The sequence below is a fragment of the Lepus europaeus genome, chromosome 20 (genome assembly GCF_033115175.1).
Source record: "Lepus europaeus isolate LE1 chromosome 20, mLepTim1.pri, whole genome shotgun sequence".
In the NCBI taxonomy this organism is placed as follows: Eukaryota; Metazoa; Chordata; class Mammalia; order Lagomorpha; family Leporidae; genus Lepus; species Lepus europaeus.
In genome coordinates this window covers 23,057,935-23,082,788 of record NC_084846.1, presented here as the reverse complement: position 1 = coordinate 23,082,788, position 24,854 = coordinate 23,057,935, and the positions used below count along the sequence as shown (strand labels likewise).

Below are 24,854 nucleotides of genomic sequence, written 5' to 3'. Positions count from 1 at the left end.
ACTTCCCGTTTCTCTCCACTGCAATGAGCTCATAGTTAAACACAAAGAAGAAAGAAGGTGAGTTACTTGTAAGGCAGCTTCATGCACATTCATATTCATGAAAGATCCCACAAAGCACTGAGGGCAATGATGAGACACTGGCCAAGTAGCCAGAACCAGAGCTGTGCCAATTCGACAGCCCTCGGCAGGCACGTCGGGAGAGCTCCATCTGCAGGACAAGCTCACCAATAAACTTCGTTGGCTAAGGCATTTCCCCCCACAGGCACAAAGCTGCTGGGAAGAAGGAAGAAGGCTTTGCTGAGCCTGGTCTTACATTTGTAAAAAGGAAGTCTAATGAGTCTACACGTTCAGGAAACCGACTGTGAGCTGATGTTTCCATAAAAGAAAGAAAATGGAAAGTGGTTTACTTTCAGAAACATATTTTAGAAGAGGAAGTAATTACAGACATTTGATGTTAGTGGAATTTTAGAAAGCTGATTGGATGATGTCATATAAATCACTGCACCAAGTAACATTTTGGAAAAATGACATCATGTGAATTTAGGTCTTTAACGTTTCGTGTATATTCTTTGAAAATTAAAAATGTACTTTCATGGGAAGGCAAATAAAGGATGATAATTACTAAGATGGAATAGTAAGCTAAGTACCAAAGAAAGTGGAGTGGGCAGACACTGAAGCCCAGAGGCTGCAGGGGAAAGCGAGTGAGAGTTGAGGCAACACGGCTGCTGGCCAAAGGGAGCTCCATCTTCTACGAGAACCCGTTAGTTCCCATTCAGTTTTTAAATCCATTCATATTTGCCCTGGGGATTGCTATAGTCTGAACGACTGTGTCCCCCAAACACATTTATTGAGACACTAACCCCAAAGGGGTGGTATTAGGAGGTGGGGCTTTAGGGAAGCCCTTAGGTCATGAGGGCAGAGCACTCTGCAGTGGGATTATTTCCCTTAAAAAAGATACCCCAGGGTGCTTCCTTGTCCCTCTGAGCACGGAGGATTCAGCTAAATGGCTCCATCCATGAGCCAGAAAGCATTCTCTCAGCAACTTGACCTTGGCCTTCCAAGCCTCTAGGCTACAAGAAGTAAATTTCTGTTTGGCTTTGATATTTCTGTTGTAGTGGCCCTGGTGAACTGAGACAGGAATGCACTCAGCTTCCCATTCTGAACTAATGGTGAGAGTGTTTGGGACCATGCCATTCGTTTCCTATATCATCCTGCTAAGCACTCTGTCCAGTTCATAAGGATGTTTCGAGTGGATGCAAGGCTTTTGAGCTTTGAGAAGATATTTGCCCAGGAAAAAAAACCCATGAATGGTCCACAGAAGGAACAATCCTGTATGATTCCAGGGAGGAATCTGTCCTGTTTCTAAGAGAACTATCACAGCTCTGCCTTCTCAGAACAAGAAGAGCAAGAATCTGTGTCCCTCGAGCACCGTGACTTCCCCAAAACACCCCATGCATGGATCTGTGGAAGCAGAGTCCATATAGCAGAGGCCAGCCGTGCTCTGTCTTCAAGAAGAATCTTTTCTCTGTCTGTTTCAGTTTATAAAATAGCATCGAGACCCATTTTTCATGATGCTATTCAACTTCTGAATGCTTTGATGTGAATAATACTGTTTGCTTGCTTACTTATTTGTGTTTTCACTTCAACTTTCATTTTTCACTTGCCACTAATTCAGTCTCTATGGACACCTTAAAGACAGGAGTTGAGTGGCTACATAGGCAGTAGGGCCAAAGAGCATTTTAGCAAATGACTAAAGACTTTGCTGACTTACTGCTGTAATGGTTATAGTATCTTTTTGAATAAATATGTGATAACCCCAATTGTAGTTTCATAAAGTTCAGAACAGCGAGAAATGTTATCTTTGGAAGGAAAATGGCATTGCCATGCCATGACATTCATAGGATCCTCTCCCAAAGACAATTTCTTTTTCAGCCAGCAAAAGTAATAACCTTAACCATGACTGTGTGATTCCAAGGTGTGCTTGCTCATCATGGAGAGTAGTCACATAATAGACAGTCTGCTTTTACTGATGTGAAGACCAGCGAATCATTCTCCCTCTACTTCCCTCAGCAAAATGAAGTTATAAAAATTTTTAAGTCCACAAATGGATTTACTCATAAAACCAATTTTATGTTCACACTGCAATTAGTTGCTAATTGTTTGAGGGTTTTATTTTTTTTTTAAATCCATGTTTTTAATGTGTCATGTCTGATCTAAAATAAGGTTAGAGGATATGTGCCCATATTTAAGCTGAAACAAAATATACACAGTGACTGCAACATATCACCAATTTGCTATAATTTTGAATGGCAGTAACACTACCCTAAGAAAATCCACTGGGTGATTTAACAGCGATATCAAAGGAAACAGAACCTCTTTCTCCTTTTCCCACTTGTTGATTCTATTTCTCCTTCTCTCTTTCTTTGGCATCATGAGTGTGCATTATTGGAGGACCACTCAGTAGCAAGCAGTGGCAAAAAGAAAAGACAATCTAGAATGTAGGTCACTCAAGTGCTCAGAATATTATAATAGCATACCATATAATGCACTTATTTCTTTGTTATATTGACTGTGAGAGGCTTATGGGAAGACGTGTGCTACCTACTTTTGCACTATCATATCTACTACGTTAATGATGAACTTCTAGAATGATCCCTAGGTGTACTACCTATCAGGAATTTTCAAATTGCATTCTGTAGGATGCTAGTTTCTAGGCTATTGCTAAGTATTGGAGGAGCTGGAAATCCTATATTCAAACAATTTGAGGAGATGGCACATTGAATAGTGTAAAATAACTACTGGACTCATCAGTCTCACATGTTTTTATATTGTATATATCTTTAAGAGAAATTTTTTTTCACCACAGGATATTTTGCTTATTGAAAAAAATTCTTGTTACCATCCTTTATGTTAGTGTCTAGCATAAGACTGTTTGTAGAATGCTTCTTCTTCTTCTTTTTTTTTTTTTTTGTATCTCATATTTAGAGCCATTCATGGCTTGTTTGATCTCTCAAATATCTTTGTAGCTCCTGTCTGACTCGGCTCGGACAGCAGTACCAACACTGTCCACTGGTGGCATAAACAATAGAAGTTTATGTTGTCACTCCTGGAGGTTGGGAGGCTGAAGCCAGCAGGCCGAGATGGTTAGGCTCTGGTGAGGGCCCTCTCCCTGCCTAGCCAAAAGTCACTATCTTGCCATGTGCTCACATGACCTTTCCTTAGTATGCGTGCATGCAGACAGCTTGAGAAGACAGGCTCTCTAATGTCAGTTCTTAATATGAGCACTAATGCCATCCGTGCATAGTCCAGTCCCAGGATCACAATTCATTCTAATTACCACTCAAAGGCCCCTCTCCAAATGCCATCACACTGTGGGTTTGAGCCTCAACACACAATTTTGGGAGGAAACAAACATAATTCTTCCTAATGAAGAAAGTACTTATATCATGAATATTCTAAGACTCTTCTTTCTTCTGGTCTGAGCTGATGTCTTCATCTGTCATGGGCACAAATCTGTCAAGGGCCTCTTTTATTCTCTTAGCAGAAGTCAGCCAATGGTGGTTGTGTCTTAGTTTTTGTCTTTATACTGATGTCCTGGGGTTCTGGATGTGGTTACTTAAGCCCAGCTATGTATCCGTCTAGCAGAGAGCCAGCACCCACTGTAGCCTGTGCATAGGAATCCTCAGAAAAGCGAGTGCTGGATGAACGAGCAGTAGGCTCATGCATGAAAGTAGAGCACACCCCTGTCAAGTGTACTTAAAGAATGCAAAAATGCTTCACTTTTTCTTTCATAAAGAGCCGAATCTGATGGTATCACTCATGACTTTCCTACTCAAAGGTGATATATAAGGCAGGAAATGGGCCCAGACTCCATGTCCCTCGGCTTTCATAGCATGACCAGATCTCCTCTGAGAGGGCGAAGGGTTGAATAATTATTAATTCATTTAGATGCATAATCCATCTTTAGCAACTGGACCGAAAGCAGAGCAGTAGCAAGACGGAGAAGGATGGAATCCCCAAAGACAGCACCTCCAATCCCTCAGAGGGAGACTTCCTCCTCACTTGTGCTCCTGGCTGCAAACTGGATCGGGAATCCTTTTGTGCAACTTCTTTGTGAGAGACTCCAGAAGCTCAGATTTAATCGTGTAGGGTCTCCTGAGGGCTCCTTATTCCTCAGGGTGTCAGGACAGCTCTCACTCCACAGGAGGGTTCCTCACTTGTTTCCACTTCAAAGGGGCATTAATAATAATCCTCCTTATTACAGAACCCAACCAGACTGCTGGTGCGATGATTAATTGGGAGGTGCCGTGGTTTTTTTTTTTCTGGTGTATCATATGCAATCATTTCAGTCCTTAAAAATAAATGTTCTGTCTGCAAAAAACAGGCACAAACAAAAATGTTTTGAAAAGTAATCACTTGTTTAAAAAATGGAAATTGGGCTTCTGTGTTGTAAGGAATGTATGTGCATAATGGTGAAATTCAACACTGGTAAATGATCTGACTACCTCAAAGTGAAGTTTCTGCCTTCCTACAGTGGCCTTTAACCCTGCCCTTTCCTCCAATCTGAGAAGAGCTGATGTTGATGGAACATATAATGGCCCCTTTCCTGTGTAGTAAAGTCGGCAATAAAGGTTAGTAATTAAGGGTACCAGGAGGCCCAGCCCAGCAGGCTAGTGGTGTGGCGAACACTTTTAGAACTTCAAACAATATCAAAGTCACTGAGAAACGGGCCTAGCTCAGTTCTGGTTTGAATTAAGCCTCACTTCCACACGCACTTTTCAAATCCAAGCTCAAACAAGAAAGCCAAGGCCTTCTGGATTTCATTAGAGCCAATTATCTTATCTGTTTCATCTCAGGCCTGACCCTAAGGCTGGCAAACAGCTATTCAGTGCATTTGTGTGGTTGTTTGAGAAAGCCTGCAGTCAGCCAATAGCCCGAGGACCTGCTAATTAAAACACCGTTGCCCCCCCCTCAGTGATTAAATATTTTCAAGCTTTTGTAAATAATTTTTCCATTCTTTGCCCCAAGCCTCAAAGGTCCAATACATGCAGTAATTTATTTAGTTTGTCAGAGAATACTGTTGGAAATAGGGTCATAATGGAACCTTTGGAAACTTTTATACGTCTTAGTACTTCGGAAAGTGACAGTTTATAAACCAGCCAAATGTGTATACTGTTTCTGATGCAATTACGTCCTAATGGCCTTTCTCCTTTTGAAGTGATATAGTATATAACAGGCGTACATTTTGTCAATAATCATATTTCCTCAAATGTCCACATGATATCTAAAGTCGCAATTTAATGAGAGCCTTTAAGTCCCAGCAATTGTATCAAGATAAGATGGCTGTGAATTTTTGTTTGTTTGTTTTTTTGTTTTGTTTTCTTTTCTTTTCTTTTGCCTAAGGTTGGGTCACTGTCCCCAAGACCAGTTTGGAGAGAGGATAAGGATGGAACCCTTGTATGCTCTTTGTACTGCAGACCTGTGAGAGAACATGGCAGTTTCTTTTTCCAGATTCTGAGAAATCATTGAGTTGGTGATGTCACTGCAGAAAAGACAATATTCAGAGAGGTAAAGGACATAGAACATCAAGATCAGTGAATGGCAGACTTCCCAGACCGAATTTATTTTAAAGACTGATCTAAGCTAAGATAGTCAGTTTGCAATTGGATCGTGGGGAAAAGGAAGACATTAAGAATTTGCTCCCTAACTCTGACTTACACTAACGCCTACATAGGCTTGATCAACAGCCCTGCAGGCCTGTGTACACTGTCCTGCCTCTTAGCTTCCTTGGACTTCATAATAGTCATGGGTACCAAAGTGTGGGTGACTCCAAACCAACTCCTCCTTCGACCAAAACACAGACCAGAGTGGACAAACGCACTGAGACCATTCTCTTCCCACCTGCCCCATGCACAGGTTTACAGGACTCATAGCTGGCTATGCTTGTCTTGTTTTATTGGAGGAAAATAAAAATCCAGGATTTTGTTTGCTGTTGTGGTTGCTCTTTTTGAAGTATTACAAGAAAAATTTTCAGCAGGCTCATTAGCTGTATCCAGTGTTCATGAACACACCTATGAAAACGAACTATGAGACCGAACAGCTCTGCTTCTGTTGTTCTTAAAATGACACTTGGGTCTTATCCTAAATAACAGACTTTTAATAAGAACATCCACCAAAGGCAGACAATTAAACAATACATAAAGCACCAGGGGGCAACCTCGGGGTTCAGTTACAGTCTGGAACCACTCCAAAGGAGAGTATGTGGGTATTTTACAATGAACAATGCACTTCTCCCGAGTTATTATGAAACTACCAAATTTTAAATTGGGCCACATATGCCTTTCAAGCTGGGTACAGACTTTTATACTCAAGCCTGACAATAGGAAAACATCTTTGCATTTTCAGTTCTTCTAAAGCATATTTAGAGAATTGTGCCAAAACTTATAGTTTATGGAAAAGTGGAACTAAAAGATAAATTTGCATTTGTAAAAAAAATCTCATTTTTTCACTGTGTATTTTCAGTGAACTTTCTGAAGATCCCTCATCAATATCATTAGCATAAGATAAGATGAAATATTAATTTGTTAATTTTTAAAAATATTGTTGCTGCCAAATTAATAGGCAAGTTAACCTTTCATATTAATTATATATCCTTCTGTTGAATTTTATAGGGAGTCATTTGATTTTGATTAATTGTTACATCCTGAAAAATATAGGTGGACTATCTTAAACTTTTGGCTGACTCCAAGTCTCTGAATAATTTATAACTTAATCGGTTAATTTAAACTAAGTCAATGAAATATGACACACACCACAGTTTGTTATTCCCGTCCCTGCCTTTTCCACCTGCTATGACACTTACTAGTAATGTAGTTATATTTATCAGGGTGGAAGGGATCTCTGAAGAATTTCTGCCTGGTGTTTTCATTTGAGAACTCTTGGAACACAAAAGGGAATGAACCATGTACAAGGGCAAGAACTTAGTACACATGGCAAAATCAGAGGCCCAGGGAGGTAACTCTAATACCTAAGAGAATTTTCCTGAAGCTAAATGGATAAAAAGAAAGAGAAAGCAAGCTGTCTTTGGGCTATAAGACTTTTAAATGATAAATCTGCCCCTATTCTATTTTTGATCTGGGTTTGGAATAAACTCCTCTTCATTTCTTTGCCTTTGGCAACCATTCTGATAAAGAAAACATGCTCATTGGGTTTTGAAATCCAACTTCATTAATGTCAATATCGCTTTAATTTCCAGAAGTTGTGAACCAACTGAAAATATACATCCTAGGTGAACCAGCAGTTTATTTGCTAGTGCAGTCGTATGTTTCTGTAATGGGGAGGAGAATATGTACATTTTATTTTCTTGATGTTGATTCCCATAGGTATATTGGGAAGCAGAATATTCTGATACTGAAATGTTGATAGATTTCAAATTCTGAACTGGAAATTCGACTCCATCATCTACCTCCCCTCACTCCCACCCACTTTTAAGACTGTGAAATATGAACTATCATGGCAAGAACGGTATTTTGCTAAGTCTTTCCCACCCGAAGTTACACAACTCACAAACTCACTGCTCTCCATCTGGCTTTATAACAGCAGTGCTGCTCTTTGGAACAGAAGCTGTTTAGACAACCAATACCCAGTACTGTGGTGCCCACAAGAAAGATGGGCATATTCGTAACAGATACAAGGACAAGCAATCACCCTTTGAGAAGGGTGCCAGAGGAGTTTAAATGTCTGCGTAACTGGGAACAGATGTCGAATTAGAAGTTCCATCGACACGACATCAAATCATTGGGATGAAATATGGAAAATGGAGTCTATCAGCCAGATGTTTGATTTCATGCAGGGCTTGAACTACTGCTCCTGACCGGCAGAAAGCAGTGTCAACTCCCAGCTTCAACTCTGAGCTTCAAATGTGAAACGTTAACAGACTTTGGGTTGGATGAGTATGACTCCTCCATCTACTTATTCATAGTAGGAATAAGTAAATTCCTACTAGTAAACCATTCTATTTGTCTAGCCCTCAAAAAAAAAAAAATGAACAAGAAGTTTGTATTTACAGCATATTTAAACAAACATCTGATCTGCTTTTCAATGTTTTTTGTCATCTAATAAATCTAGCTCTAATAATCTTTGCATATAAAATCCTGAAAGAGAGGGCAATATTGAGTTTCAAGAAAACCTCCACTCTAGGACTGAACGACATTCAAATTAGGTTACTAAGAAGCTGTTCAATTGTGCTGTATAACGAGGTAGAAAATAAAGGACTTTTATTTGAGCCAGAGCTTTATTTTACTAGTAAATGAAACAGAATTTTAAAATATCAGCTAGAAATCTGAAAAAAATGTAGCTCCATAATTAGTTCATTATAGTTATCTTTCTTTCTCACCATATGAATCATAATTAACTATATAACAATTTCATTATTAGGTGAGGTGATTTAAGTGCATGAATTGATCTGAGCTGCTAGGCAAGCCAAATGATCTGCTGCTTCTGGTTCTAAAAGCTTCACAATAAATTTCAGGGAAAAATTCTATTTCCTGACATCTCACAGTATTACACATATATTGGGAGGATTTTATGCAAGCCAAGAGTTTTTAAACTCAATTTAAATCTTGAAACTGAAAACATTTCTAGGCACAGAATACCTTCTTTCTAACAGAGACCTGTGAGGGAAAAAAAAGTCAAACTATCACTCTTTTTAATTAGTCCCTATGACTTGGAAGACTCTTCCATTGTTGCACAAATTCCTGGAAGTTTTTGAAATTAGTATTCTGTAAGGCAGAGCCAAAAATATTGTCTTCAATTTTTAAAGTTTATCTGACTGAGATAATAATAATCAATTAGTTGCAGCATTCAAAATAGTTCTTCACCGAAGACACATTCACCTTTTAAAACTTCAAGCACTTCAAGGCGCTTCCTGGACTTTTTACCTGAGCTCTATATTGTCTAATAATATCATATCTCTTTGATGCTCAGCTCAAAAATCAACTTTGCAAGTTTCTCAAGGAAGACAGGTGTGCTTAAGATCAGTTTACTCCCAGGGTCAAAGAGCAGGAATTCTAAGGGTATCTAGAGACACACACCTAGAGAAATTGTAATTTTTTGATGAAAATTGGTACAATATGTTGTACAGATGAGAGAGGGAAAAAATGTTCTTAAACTAGGTTTATTCCTGAAACTAAAGGAAAGAGAGGGCCAACGGCCTTCCAAAATGTAGTCCCATGGACCTTTTTCTTGTGATCTGTTTGGTTAAAACCTTCTTGAAACACCTCAACTGGCTGAATATACAGAATACAATCTGAACAATGAATGAACTTGTAGCTCACACCAATGGTGAATTCATATGCATTGTTTCTTATTGAAATAAAATATTAATAGATGAAAATCATTACTGCTTTGTTCCCAAGATTGATTGACATGTTTGGATTTGAAACCCACATCTTATTTATTAGCCAAGTCTCTCAGAAAGAGAAAATGTGGGCTTGATTTGCTAGCTATGATAAATGGTCTGGGAAGGATGGTAGTAGGGCCAATTTGATATGTACAGTATTTCACATTGGCAAATTGTTTCAAGAAATTCTACCCTCTTTCCCAAAATGTCTTCAGCATCCTTGGGAAAATGCATACTATCATGAGAAGAATATATTTGCTTGTCACTAGCAATTGAGAATTCATTGCAAGACTGGGAAGCATCAACCACAGCTCTCATAGACAAAATAAGACCCTAAATCTTTTCGCAGCATTGAGGATGATTTTTTCAATGACAACAGCTCATTTTGCTTTTCAAAATTGAATGTAAATGTTTATTTATCACTCTATGTCATATTAAAATTTAATTTGGTGGTCCTCCACTTCAATTTTATCCTACTTCTAAAAACTCTGCATGCATACATTAGAAGAAAATATTTATTTTAAGGTAGATGCAAGATAATATTTCCCACTGCAAATAAACTGACTATCAAAAGGAAAAAGAACAGGGGACTGGCATTGTGGCATAGCAGATAAAGCCTCTGCCTGCAATGCCAACATCCTATATGGGCACTAGTTCATGTCCTGGCTGCTCCACTTCCAATCTAGCTCCCTGCTAAGGCCCTGAGAAAACTGAAAGACGATGGTTCAAGTGTATGGGCCCCTGCTACCCACTTGGGAGTACTGGAAAAACCTCCTGGCTCTTGGCTTCAGCTTTGCACAGCCCTAGCTGTGCAAAACTCTGAGGAGTTAACCAGCAGATGGAAGATCCTCTCTCTCCCTCTCTCTCTCTCTCTCTTTCAAATAAATAAATAGATCTTTTAAAAAAATAAATAGAGAGTTCCAAGATTTTAATTTGATAGAGTCTTTCTATGTCAAGATGAATAAAAGAAAAAAGAAAGATGTTTTGGACCTATTATATGATATAAATGTAATAAAAATCTTTAAAATAATGTTTAGATGTCCAAAAGAAATGTTGCATAGGATCAACTGCATTTGTAAAGAATTTCTACTCTATTGTGGTCTTGTCACCCCCTACTCTTGACAGTATAAGTGGGGTCAAAGGAGTACTATTCCATGATCACACTTACTGCCATCAAATCCCTGATCAGCATTACTAGTTGAGTGAGATCAGGGAACCTCCTGAGACTCAAAGGCATGGAATCTTCACTTGAAAATGTGAGCACTTAAGAACTTGTTAAGATTTAAATTCTCAATGAATGCCTTATACTACTGTATTTTTATTAATATATTACTATTTTTACAATGGTTCTTTTTTCCACTCAGGTAGCTTGAAATTACATTAAAATATAATAAAAATAAGAACAATAAGCATAAAATGAGTTTTTACTTAATTGTCATTACTCTAAAAGATGGAATTTAAATATTTACTTGGAGTCACATTTTATCTCCTAGTCAGAATGCAGCAACCTTCTTTTCAGTCTATGCACATAGTAGAATAGTTAGAAGTTACTCTTCTAAAATTAACTGTTTGATAAAATAACATGAGAGAAAATAAGATATTGTGTTTATGTATGCACCGTGCCAAAGTGATCAACCATCATTCCATGGAAAACGCAACCCATGCTAAGGGAACTCTAGGTTGACAATGACTGCTTCGTTGTTCACAGAGACCTGCTCAATGAATATGGCAGTAAAAGGCTCTGTTCTATTCTGCTCTCAAGTTAAACACACCCGTTTTATTTTTGCCACAAGCAGAGGTGAAATCATGGAAAGCTGTAGTCCTATTTCAAAGAGTCTGGATCAGAAAGGGAATGAACAGTTTTAGTGATGAGCTCAGATTAGACAAGATATCTAGTCTTGTTCAAATCACATTTTCTGTATTGACAGTTTCTAAAATCATTTATGTTATTAAAATAAACAGGCATGAATCAAATACAGAGCAGGAGAAAGAGATGAAGGCATTTGTGTGTGTTCAAGTGGTTCAATCACTTTAACTGTAGCAAAAAGACTAAGCTTCTCAAATTCTATTTGATTATATGGTCAAACCAGTTGAGCAAAGCCTACAATTACTAGCACATAATATTTTGAATAAGGAGAGAGATTTCATAAGTCAGGGGAAGAAAAAGTAGGTAGTTTATCATAACAACAACAAAAATTTTGATGGAATATTTCCTATGTTAGACAACCCTTTCCAAACCCATTTCCAGTTGGCACGTTGAGAACCTGACTGAAGCCATCATTCTGGCTCAGAGCTTTCCCCAGAGATGAACTTTCCTGAAGAGCTGCTATTTAAGGATCCAATCCCTCTGGAAATCATCTTTCATAAAAAAATCAAGTAAGATCGCTGCAGACTATATATCACACACTAATTTGGAGAGTTTTTAAATCAGATCTTGCTTGCAATCTGAAGGACCCATGTAAATTAACAACTCCAGACATGTCCTTAGCTAGAAGTCATGGCATGGCAAATGGTTTTCTATTATTTTATCTAAACCTTTTTAATTTAAGGAGCCTGTAAAGTTGTCCCTGGGTGTCTGTGGGGGGATTGAGTTCAGTGGATATTGAGGGTCACAGGTACTCTACACAACAGTGTAGTATCTGTATATAACACATGCATATCATCCTGTATGCTTTAAGACATCTCTAGGTCAGTTATAATACCTAATGCAATGTGAACTCTGTATGAATAATTGTTTAAGAACAATTACAAGAAAAACGTCTGTACATGATTAGCATGGACATAACTTTTTTGTTAAATTATTTTTGATCCGCAGAGGGAGAATCCTCTGAGACAGAAAGCTGCCTGTACTTCTCTGGAAATTTTAAGACTACACAGAGGTTGTCATTTGTTCAGTCATTTATTCATTTGTTCATTCAATGAAATAGACATAATTTCATGGACTTCTAATATCTTACTTCTACACTAGAAATTGCTTCTTATTTTTTTAAACACTTGCAGCTGTTTTCCTCATAGATTTAATTAAAAGCACGAGATACATATTGTCTCCTGCCCACTGTAAACAAGCCACTTCAATGGTCTTAAATTAATAAATAATCACTTTAAGATTTCCAGGACTCTTAAAGAATTAGTCTTTAGAAAAAAAAATAGTGTTCTCATTGCTCACTGAGGGATTACGGAAAACAGAGAAACATTGAACAACCCCCTGGAATGTCTAGAAAAGAGAATGCTTAGCAGGCGTTCTGAAAAATGCTTGTTGAATTAAAAGAAGGTATCCACCCTTCTTATAACCAAATGAATGGATGTTCAGAGTTCTTCATAAAACACACTCGTTGAGGTACAGGATCATTGGTAGGTTCACTGAATACCAAAGCTTTTCAATTCCATCATAGTCAGCATCATGGCCTGTCCCTTCTTGGACTCATTCTTTTGTTTACTGCTCATTCAGCCAATATTATTGAGCAGCTGTGAGCCATGTTGTGTACTAGACACTTGTAAGTTGAGTCAAGAGGCAACGAGGGCATGAAGTCTTATGTATTGCTACAGGTTCACTGTGCTTTATCACGACTGAGTATTTTAGGTCATAAGCAGTAGATGAAAGTAGTAATTTGGATGACAGAAAGAGTATAGATTTTTAGAATCACAAACTGGGTTCACATGTTGGCCCTTCCTATTAGTAGTTCTGTGACTTACACAAAATACTTAAGAATTGGCAGTAATGTCTATAAAGTTTCTAATCTCGGCCCTGGCACCTAAACATTCAATAAAATTTGTCATAATTATCTTATAAAATGACAACCTTGGAAACATGACTTAGCTGAACATAAAAATATTGATATTATTGATTATTTTCAAAACTCATGAGAAATCCTAAGTATACTCTTCAGGAAGTTCAAGGATGAGTGACAACTGCTTAAAAGAAATAACTAGTCATTTGAAATAATTGAGATAGTCTATTACGCTTTTTAAGTTAACTTTAAAGCTTGTAGCAAACATAAAAATGTTTGGTTTGCCTACACTTCTCCTTCCTGCCATAGAGAAAGCACATAATAGAAACCACAAGAGCAGTTCATAAGATATATTCTGGCTGGCAAAAGAGGCAGGCATCTTAAATCCCACTATAATTGTAGCTCCTTTGAGAGAGGGGCTTTCCCTCCACAAACACTTATCACAGTCCAGAAACCCCCCACACATGCCAGAAAGACCTTCAAAAGCTTATGAAAATAAAACCACAGCAAAATTATTTGGGAGTCTACCAACTAAAGCCCAATGAGAGAGGGAGACACAGAGAGAAAGAGAGAGGTTAGAAAGATAGATAGATAGATAGATGCAAAGATACAGATGGACAATTCCTTACCTACAAAAGGCTTTAAGTTTGATCAATTTTCCTTCCAAACATAGGTGACAGATATAGATGGATAATAGATGGTAGATGATGAGGAGAGATAGAAAGGTAGATAGGTAGGTAGGTAGATAGATAGATAGATAGATAGATATACCAGGCAGATAAAGAAGGACAATTCTTTGCCTGCAAAAGGCTTGAAGCCCTATCCATTTTCCTTCCACATGAGTCAGAGAGAGAGAAATTAGATGGGCAACAGAGATGATAGATAAATGATAATGATGTAGATAGATAGATAGGGATAGATGACAGAGATAGATGGATGATTGATACATATGTAAATAGATACATAGATAGAAAGATGGATAGATGATAGATAGGTAGATAAAGATGGACAACTCTTTGTCTGCAAAAGGCTTGAGGCTTTATCCATTTTCCTTCCACCAATCCCACCCCATGCCTCTGAACCAAGAAATACCGTTCCATACTTTTCTGCTTTCAGTCTATTCTGTCTGCTATGAATCCTCCCACCCTCATACTTTCATTGTGAAAACTGCGACTCAGCAGTACTCTCTGTCTCTGCAGCTCTGTTTTGTAATGCAGTGGGCATTACTTCTAGGGAGATCCCTGAGAACCAGCAGAGCGCTGAATTCTAAGTCCTTACCATAGTGCCTGGCATATAATATGTCTTCCATGAATGAGTTTTGATGGAAGGATTCATATTCTTGACTCATCCGTAATAAAAAGTATTTCTAGGAACAAATGTTGAGTAGCAGCAATGGTACAGCACAAAATTAACAGGAATATTATCATTTGAATTTGGTTCTTAAATAACTAAGACTATTAAAAGCCTCAAATTTAAATTGCTGCAGCCTAACTAAATAATGGCACTCTTCTGCTTAAATTCAAATGTAAGAATGCCTAGTCTGGGAAGTTTAGAAAAGCTTGCTAATACAGAATTCACAATCCAGGCAGGAAAGGTGTCATTCAAGACAGTCAGCCACTTTCAGGAGCACTTGACTCACTTACTACTTTAATTACAAAACAATAACATGCTCTTAAAACCTGTTTTCACATTGTTTAATGGAAATGATTGTCTTCAAAGGGGTTCTTTAAAAAAAAAAACTAATCTACTATTCATATCATGATGTTAGAACAAACAGGCACAAAAGGACAAATTGTCCTTCAAGACTGTGATTGATTTTTATGCAAAGCTATACTATCACAAATAATATTACAATATTTAAATATCTATAAATTGTGCATGACAGGTCAACGGATATGACAATATGCAATAGTAATATTGAGAACTTAATTTGTATCAGGTTAATGTTGGCCGCAGACAAATAAATTCAATGTGATAAAATATGGTAGTCTATTACCTCATTAGATTCTTTTAAAATGTTGACAATGTTTATAAAGTTGCAAATATAGACAAAGAAAATTTGAAACTTTGAAATTCCTATAGTTTCTTAAGACAATTAAGATATTACTGCTAATCAAAGTAAAATATCTTTATCAACGACCTGACTTTACAATAAATAACTTATTTCAGTTACTTTCTATAAATACTGTAAGTATCTAACTTTTTCTAGAAACAGACATATGGAATGTGGGAAGAATTTTTCTTTATCTCTTAACTACTAAGTCAAATATATTGATTTAAAATGTACTTTTTAAATAACTATTTTTCTGTTGTTTTTCCTGGACCTATTTTCTAATGAGACATGATCTTCCAAAGAGAAAATGAAATATGTATGATATACATGAGAGCAGAAATTCACCAAAATTTCAGACATTGAAAAATTTCCCCCTCATTTTCCTATGCTTTAATTACATTTTGAATAGGATTTCACTCTTGAAAATTTATAAATGGTAAGCTTCAAAAGTACAGCCTGGCCCAGCTCTGTCTGTTTTGGCCATTTGGGGAGTGAACCAAAAGATGGAAGACTGACTTTCTCTCTTTCTCTCTCTCAATAACTCTGCATTTCAAATAAAATAAATAAAAATTTTTTAAAAATAAATAAAACTCCAACTCCAAAAAAGAAAGCTTTTAATTTAGTTTTTATTTAGAAATTCATTTATTTATTTTAATTTTATTTGAAAGGGCTAGAGAGAGAGGGATCTTCCATTCACTGGTTCACTCTGCAAATGCTCACAGCAGCCAGGGCTGGGCCAAGCTGAAGCTAGGAGTCTGGAACTCAACCCAGGGGCCCCATGTGGCTGCTGGAATCCCTGTTCTTGAGCCACCACCTGCTACCTCCCAGGGTGTACATCAGTGGGAAGCCAGATCAATAGCTATGACGGGAAATGCAGACAGCCCAAGGGGTGACTAATCCACCACACCAAATACCACCCCTAAATTAATTGCTAAATTTCTTCCTTAGAAAAAAAATCATAGCAGAATGCAGAGTGAAAACAACCCATTAATTAGCTGATATTTGATGTGAGAGTTAAAATATGCAAAATTATTTACTGTCAAATCAGACAGCCTATGACAATGTTCACAGACTGAGCAGGCTTCTCAGAATGCAAACAGTCAATGGTACCATGCTACAAAGGGATTTTGGGGGCCAGTGTTGTGGCACAGCAGGTTAAGCTGCTGCTAGCATCCCATATGAGATCACCAGGTCAAGTCATGGCTGCCCCACTTCTGATCCAGCTTCCTGCTAATGCGCCTGGGGAAAGCAGCAGAAGACAGCCCAAGTGCTTGGATCTCTATCATTCACATGGGAGGCCCCAGCTGAATTTCTGGCTCCTGGCTTTGGCCAGGCCAATATACCTGTGTGACTACAACCAGGTCTAGACATTTTTTTCATTTCTTTTTTTTTTTTCCTTACCCATTTTCCTATGGGACTTTGCAGCAACATTTTACCTTAGCTAGAAAAACATACATTGATCTTGCCCATGTGGTGATGTTTTGCTGGATGTTGATTTTCTAATCTGCCCCACACAGAGAGAAAGCGGTACTAACCTGAATGCTTCGAGGTACTCGATGTCTCCCATGGGGGGATCAAGGCCACCTGTCCAGGCAATGTTTATTGTGAATCCTTCTCCAAGGCCAGTTCCAACCTGGGAAGAGAGAGACATCCCCACAGTGGGTGGAGAGAAGGGCAGAGGGAAGAAGGCTCAGAGAGAGGAAAACAAACACATGGGAGCTCTTGAAATAAACATCAAACAACGTGTCAGATCAGCTCAGCCTGGCCTGACAACCAGTGCTCTGGGTCAGCCACTTGCTCTGTGCTGGTTCCCGGTCCTGGGGGACGATCCGGTAATCTCGTGTAATTTAAAACACCAGCAAAGGACAAGAAAATTAGGGGTAATCATGCGATGCAATTACCTGAGAGATACAAATAAAAGTGGGGCTCTGAAGAAATAAACCGAACCTCATTTGGGGCTCCACTGCCAGGGAAGAAGTTGCCTTCATCATAGCGATGGAGTGAGATGTACAGGATGCTGGGGTCAGCATAAAAGGCCTGCTGAGTCCCGTTTCCATGGTGCACGTCCTACGGGGAAAAGGAAACAGATGACAAAGTCTGACTCTGCGTGGAGACAACTTTCCTGATCTCCAGGTCCTTGTCTCTCCACCCCACCCTCCCTCCTCCTCCTTTCTTGTCTTCGCAACTGTGTTCCTCTTTTTCTTTCTCCCATGCAGCCTGCTTCGCACACCACCCCTCCCACCCCCACCCCTATACTTCCTGAACTTTCAGGCAAATTACCCTTTAATGCACTCATTTTTTAAACTGGCTTCTAAAAATCAGGAAACCACAGCGAGCATGCCCTGGAGACTCCAGATGAGCAGTTGTTGAGAAAGCCCAGTGCTTCGGTACAATTAGATATTTATTCACCGGCTCTTTGTACTCCTCGCTTCAGTGATGGAATCTCGCATCCTGCTTTATGGAGGAATTTTATGACTTATTAACTGCCAACAGTTCATAACCCCTTAGGCTTAATTAACTAGCCTCATTGGCCTCTGCGAAAAGACTAATGTTTAAACTGCAAACCAGTGTTTTGCAGGATCTACAGCTTCCAGACATTTTTGCAATTCATGACAGAACAGTGAACATACGTGTGTGTGTGTGTTGTGTATGTGTGTGCGAGCATCGATGTGCCAAGTCCCACCATGAAGGTCAAAAGCTTTGGAACCAGCTGAATAAATTGGCTTTCTTGAAGCTTTCAGATCGTTAGCAATCCCTCAGCAGTTAGGGATCACTTCAAAAGAGATGCCAGATGCCAAGAGGACTTCATCCTTCATTTTGGTAAAATCGTGACAGCAGGAGTAGAAGACACCAGAGCAGGACCTCATTAACTCTTCAGTTATTGAGGCCAAAGCAAAAATATGGCATGAGGCATTATACAGTTTTGTCCACGCTGCCTAATTTTAATTTGCATCATGGCTTGCTCCCCAGAATCCTTATTGTTATTTTTGTATTTTCCTTTACCACTCCTCCTTCCACTCACACACACACAAAAAAAATAGTCTATTCCATTAAACAATTAAACATTTAAATGATAAGAAAGTCTCAGGACATTTTTATATGATAATGATTTAAGGCTGAACAGGTTTTTGTTGTTTTATAATCCAGAAATATGCTTGAATTGACCTAAGACACGGAAAAAAGAAAGATAATAGTGCTTTTTAGAAAAGTGTTCATTGAAAGATATCCGGTATTAAAGATCTCAATGAGTAAGCTCCCTAATATTTACTGCACAAAAATAAAATGAACTACTCTTAAAAGTTAATGATCTATATATTCATATCCAGTAGACTGTTTTGATACATCTTTAACTTATACAGTGAATAGTTTCTGGTCCTGTTACAAAAAGGTTTAAGGGTTAGCATTTGGTAGCAGTTAAGGTGCTGCTTGGGATGCCTGCATCCCATATCAGAGTGCCTGGATTCGAGACCTGCTCTGCTTCCAATTCCAGTTCCCTACTAATGAGCACCCTGAGAGGCAGCAGCTAACGGCTCATGTTCTTGCATCTCTTAACCCTCATGGGAGGCCCAGCTGGAGTTCCAGGCTCCTGGCTTCAGCCTGCCCCAGCCCTGCATGCTGTTGGCATTTGGGACGGAGACAATGGATGGAAGATATGATTCTGTGCTCACCTCTGTCTCTATCTCTCTCTGTCTACCTGGCTAATAAAAAATAAAAATTTTAAAATTAAAAAAATACACAAAAAGCTTGTGGTAACACATAACTATATACTTACATTATCCTTTATTCTATATCAATAACAATTCTATTATTTTCCATAATGACTCCTGTAATTTTTAAGTTACTACATTAAATGTCTTGCATGAATCACTCAGTAACTATGGAGTGCCTTCAAAAAGTTTGTGGAAAATGTGTATTCTGAAAAACTGTATGCATTTCAACATTTTTACATCAAAATAATCTTTTAATTTCATTTTTTTTCCATCAGATTTTTGAGATAGCCTTGTATGGAGTATGTGCTGCTATCCCTAATTTAAAAAATAAATAAATCAAGGCTCAGAGATGATCAGTCATTTACTAAGATTATCCAAGGGAGTAAGATGCAAGATCTTGAGTCCATTTCTTTCTCTAAGGGCTAAACTCTTAATCCTTATTCTATTAACTTCAACTTACATTCATTAACTCTTTGATCCTTTTTGCAAACCTGTGAGTTTAGTTTTTTGGTCATTATTGGCCCTTACTGAGGTTTACATAACTTGACTTCACTCCAACCTCCAATCCCAAACTCCCTCAGTGGACACCACCCAAGACTCCTCTCAATGAGTTCTGGAATCTGCCCTAGCGCATGCCATGCACAGTGTAGACATGCAGTAACTCTATCCCCCTTTTGTATAATACACACACCCAAAATTAACCAAAGAATTACAATGTTTGGGCAGATGTACACCATCTCAGAAATCTGTTCCAGTTAATGACACACACATAAGAAAGGAAATCTTACTGAAAATATAAATTTCTGGATTTTTGAGTATCCAAAGGAAAGGAGGGAGGACATAGCAAAACTATTTTCCTTTATGTGAACTAAAATGAAATAATTTAAGCTAAAATGTCTTTTGTGTTCTCTACAGGGTATCCATAGAGTAGACACACAAAATACTATGAAGAACAACAGTGAAGGGATGTTTGCATTTCCCCCATGCAATAACAATTTTAGTCAGGGGTGTAAGAAAAATTTCGCTCTAGGCATAAATGCAGTACAGTTTGAAAAGTAGAAAAATACTGCCTTGATTACATTTTTCTCTGGAGGTATTATAAATATTTACTTAAGAAGGTCAAATGAAAGATGATAATTTGTCGTACATATAAAGTCATTTATTTGTTCTTGAGAAATGTGTTGGGTCTTTATTTGTTCATAAATTTCTGAATAAGAAATAGAGTCTTGTCTACGCATAGTGAAGTCTTTAACAGACACTATTCACTAAACTACACAAATCCATTCTAATGTTTGGGGAATCCTTGATTCTGTATTTATTCCCATTCATCAAGTATTTAGAGATTCAGCTTCAATCAATGTATGTATTTAGTTTGAGGCAGTACCTTAAGTATAACCTTCAGAATATATTTGCTTGTTATTTCTGTTTCACTTGCTGCAATATATTTAAACTACTGAAGGTTCATGTATGATCTATTAGTTTTGTTTCCTCCAAGCATTAAACACATGCTAGACTAAGATAAGAAAATTATTAGTGATTATGAGATCCTATAGAAATGAATTCAACTAGATCATTAACAGTCCCAAATAGATATGACATCTACGATGTGCTTAGAGATGCTGATAAAAATCATTTCAATATTTAACTGATTAAAAAGACATAGAACAAATTTGTTCTCATTATTATGTCAAAATCCTCTTAGATAAGTCATGTATTCATATATCCTACCAGATGACATCATGACATAATTCCTTAGTGCAGGGACTTGTTGTCACCAAGATCTAAATGGACTTGGGACACAACGGAATTCACAAAACATCAGCACATTTGAAGTCACTTTTTGTTCACACACACACACACACACATACACAAAGACCTAAAGGCATGATTTAATGAGTGTCTGACGCTGCTTGGGATGCCCTATCAGAGTGCCTGGTTTTGAGTTCTGGCTCCATTTCTGATTTCATCTTCCTGCTAACGCACACCCTGAGAGGCAGCTTACGTACTTGGGTCCCTGCCACCCACATGAGAGACCTGAGTGGAATTACCAAAGGTTTGCCTTTGGCCTCATCTCACCATATCTGCTGTGGGTATTTCTGGAGTGAACCTGTCAGGGGTGGGGAACCTTTTTACTGCCCAGTGTCACTTGGATATTTATAAAGTCATTCATAGGCCATACAAAATTACCCACTTACAAACTGGCCTGCTATAGATGTATGTAATTTCAAGTGCCACCGGCAATCACCTTGGAAGGGCCAGATCCAGTGATTTTGCAGGCCTGACAGGCCTCATGGGGTGGACGTTCCCACCCTTGCTATGTGAAAGATCTCTCTGTTTGTCTCTTTCTGCCTTTAAGATAAAAATACATAAACAAATAACTTTTAAGTACTACTGTTTCATAAAAGTCACAGTACCTAAAAGCTACTTGTCACGCAGGCAAATCTTACTTCACGAACAGTTTCCTGCCCTGAGCACAATGGCTGGTATGTTGCAAATTGAAAAGCAAAGGCTGGGGCCAGTGCTGTGGTGCAGTGGGTTAAAGCCCTGACCTGAAGCACCGGCATCCCATATGGGCGCCAGTTCGAGTCCTAGCTGCTCCTTTTCCGATCCAGCTCTCTGCTATGGCCTGGGAAAGCAGTAGAAGATGGCCCAAGTCCTTGGGCCCCTGCACCCATGTGGGAGACCTGGAAGAAGCTCCTGGCTCCTGGCTTCAGATCAGCGCAGCTCCAGCCGTTGCGGCCATCTGGGGAGTGAACCAGTGGATAGAAGACCTGTCTCTATCTGTCTCTACCTCTCTCTGTAACTCTGTCTTTCAAATAAATAAAACAAATCTTTAAAAAAAAAAAAAAGAAAGAAAAGCAAACACACCTGCTCCCTCTCCACACCAATCCGATTGTGAATGAATGAGCTCCCTACACCAACTACTGTGCCTCTGAATGGGGCAATGGCCCCAGAGAGGAGGTGAATTAAAACTCTGGCTCTGTGCTATCAGGCATGTAAAAATGCGGACCCCAGCGGAGATACAATGGAGTGGCTTTGCCTTCTGCCAGCCCTAGAATTTGGGGAGCTTCCTCACTTTCAGCCCCTAAGAATGTAAGGGCTTCAGATATGCGGGAACAAAGGGCATCTGCATTGAAGAGCCTGGTTCTCCTCCCCCTTGCTCACTTGTGGAACCCCTCAGCCAGGGAGAACACATGTCTCAGCACCACGTGGCACTTTTAAAACTTCCTTCTCAGCAGCTGGAAGAAACACGAATTTCCTCCAAGTAGCCCTGCAGCTGCAGAATTTGGAAGACTTGGACGTAAGAATATGTGGGCTGGTGGTGATCTCAAGGCAACCCTTTGGACAGAACTTCATACATTAGGAGAATTTGAAACAAAAACTACTCATCTACCACAGCCTGTTGGGAAATCAGTACCCTTTATGATTGGATAATAGAGCAAATTCATAATCAAAGGCCAGTAATCTTACAGGAAACTCCTTGGAGCTACCAAGTCACTTATTTTATAAATTGCATCAGATTGTCTCCAGCAGTTTTTTGTTCCTATGTAAGTGCACAAAAGCAAAGCTTTACACAGAAATCCTGTGAAAGAGGAAGCATCCATCTATCACAAGCTAGACATTCCCACTTTCAAGTTTATTGTACAATTCATTAATTTTGAATTTGGATATCACAAATCTGATTTCAAAGGGGATTCTTAATAGGTACTGATTAGCCTCATAGAACCATAAATTGGTAGCAGAGTTGATTTTTCAAAAACTAAGTACTAAAAGATGATTCTGAGTAGGATGAGCAGAGGCAGGCTTTGTGGCTCCAGCATCCCATACCTGAGTGCCAATTTGAGTCCTGGCTACTCCACTTCCAATCCAGCTTCCTGTTATTGCGCCTGGGAGACACTAGAAGATGGCCTGAGTAATTGGGTCCCTGTCACCCAGGTGGGAGGCCAGGATGGAGTTCTTGGCTCCTGGCTTCAGCCTGGCCCAGCCCTGGCTGTTGTGGTCGTTTGTGGAGTGAACCAGTGGGTGAAAGACATCCCAGTCTCTTTTTTTCTCTCTCTCTCTCACCCTATCACTTTGATTTTCAAATGAGTGAATGAATGAATAAGTAGATAAATAATTTTAAAAATATAATAGGACAAATAGGTGGCCAATTACCTTCCCACACAATTTTGACTTATTCAAAAAGCCTCGAGAAAATTTTCCCCACCATCTGCCAACCTTTTTTCCAGTTTTTGGTTTGTCTTTCAGGCACAGAATTTATAGAAGCAGGAGTGTACTAAATTACTTAAAAATTTATGTCTTATAAATCATGCAAAACAGTAATTACTAATTACTTAATGTCATTTTGCATGTATTTGGAAAAGTAGGTACCAATGTTTTCATTTTTGTAAAATGTTAAGACTTTGCTGCTGTAGTATATCCAGGTCTTCAATACATTTCTCTAATGATCTACATTTCTCTATGATCTACACTGAAACTTAAGCATGTTTGGAAAATACACAGAAAGCTGGGTTTCCATATTCCTTGCGCCCAAGTGCTTGTGGGAAGGTTACAACACAGTGTGTGAAAAGCATCCATTCCAACCAGGCACCAGAAATGGCTATCAGTCTTCCATTCCTTTCATCCTCACTTTAACTTAACTAAGTATTTCTTCACATGGCTTTGTCTGGGCTCACTCCACCCTTCCGTGTGCCTGTCTAGCTGATTCTGCAGGCTGGAGGGTGAGGCCACGACTTCCAATAAGATTTAATTATGAGTGCAGATATGAACAAGATTTAGACTATTAAGCCTTGCACTTCAAAAAAACCTTTAACATATTTTGCCTTTAAATCTTTTATCACCTGCAAAAATTAATTAAGTGCAGATGGAGCAGGTTCGGCTTGGATGCCAGGGTTCATTTCCTGTCTATGCTTTGTCAGACAACCTATTACACCTCCTCATGAACTGGAGGCAAACCGAAAACGGAGCTCATAAATCACCATTCAGCTCTCTTTCGTCCTTTCTTGGGTTGGTCCTTTCTGTGCAGGGCAGATCTCCAGTTCATTATTCATGAATGTACATAGACAACATGCCAAGTGTCATCTGTATTTAAACAAACCATTTGTTAAACAAATTATAACTCCATTGTGTAAGACTGCATCATGTGAAAACACAAGGCTAATTCAGGACCCCTGACTTTTAAGCACTCGGGGTTCCTGCAGGGAGTCATCCCAAACTGGCATCTCAGAGCTGAAGTCCTTTCAGAAAGAATGACAAGCTGACTTGTTTTAATAATACCACTGCTGCACAACAAGCAACATGACTGCTAAGCAGGGGAAGTGGCCAATTGGTTACCAAAGCAACAACATTCTTTCCAGCACATCTGACTATTTAAAGTCTATATTCTGTAGGGAAAAGTAAACTCAGGTTCTGTTGGGTTATTTTAACTGTGGAAGTATCAATTCATTTAAGGATCATAAAAGTTGCCCTGATCTGCGCCTTCTTCTCATTAAATTGCAGTTAACACCATGAAAGTGAAACGTGAATGTTTATGGTTTCAGAACTGCAATCCTGAATTTAATGAGTTTCCACATTCAAAGGAAACACACCCTTGAGTTGTTTGCAAGTGCTAAAGGCAACACAACCTAAGAGAGAATTGCAAATCCACTCACTCCCTTTTATCTGGAGTCACTGAAAATGCAGCTCTGGCCAGGAATACATACCAGATCTACAATCAATATCTTGCTTATATTTAGTTGGTCTCTCAAGTATTTGGCGGTAATTGCAACTGAATTAAAAAAGCAGAACCCCCTGTGGAATAGAGAAGAACAGAGAAATAAGAAAGCAAATCATCCAGGAAAACCATTATAAATAATGTTCAGAGCGTTTTAAAAAATGCTATATGATCTCTGAAGCCATAAATCTGCTTCTGGGAGTACCTCGCAAGATTTCTCAGCCCATCTGCTAACAATTAGAGGCTTCAG

The 24,854-nt window shown here is 38.7% G+C and overlaps 1 protein-coding gene across 1 annotated transcript in view; it reads right to left on the bottom strand.

The window, feature by feature from the left end:
- Positions 1 to 24,854, bottom strand: part of HDAC9 (histone deacetylase 9) — a 528,728-nt gene that overhangs the window by 156,087 nt on the left and 347,787 nt on the right. Inside the window, exons 20-22 of the mRNA XM_062178443.1 lie at positions 24,594 to 24,681; positions 17,129 to 17,248; positions 16,717 to 16,814 (exon numbers count right to left, since the gene is read on the bottom strand). Coding sequence (XP_062034427.1) covers positions 16,717 to 16,814; positions 17,129 to 17,248; positions 24,594 to 24,681 — 306 coding nt within the window. The remainder of the gene's footprint in view (positions 1 to 16,716; positions 16,815 to 17,128; positions 17,249 to 24,593; positions 24,682 to 24,854) is intronic.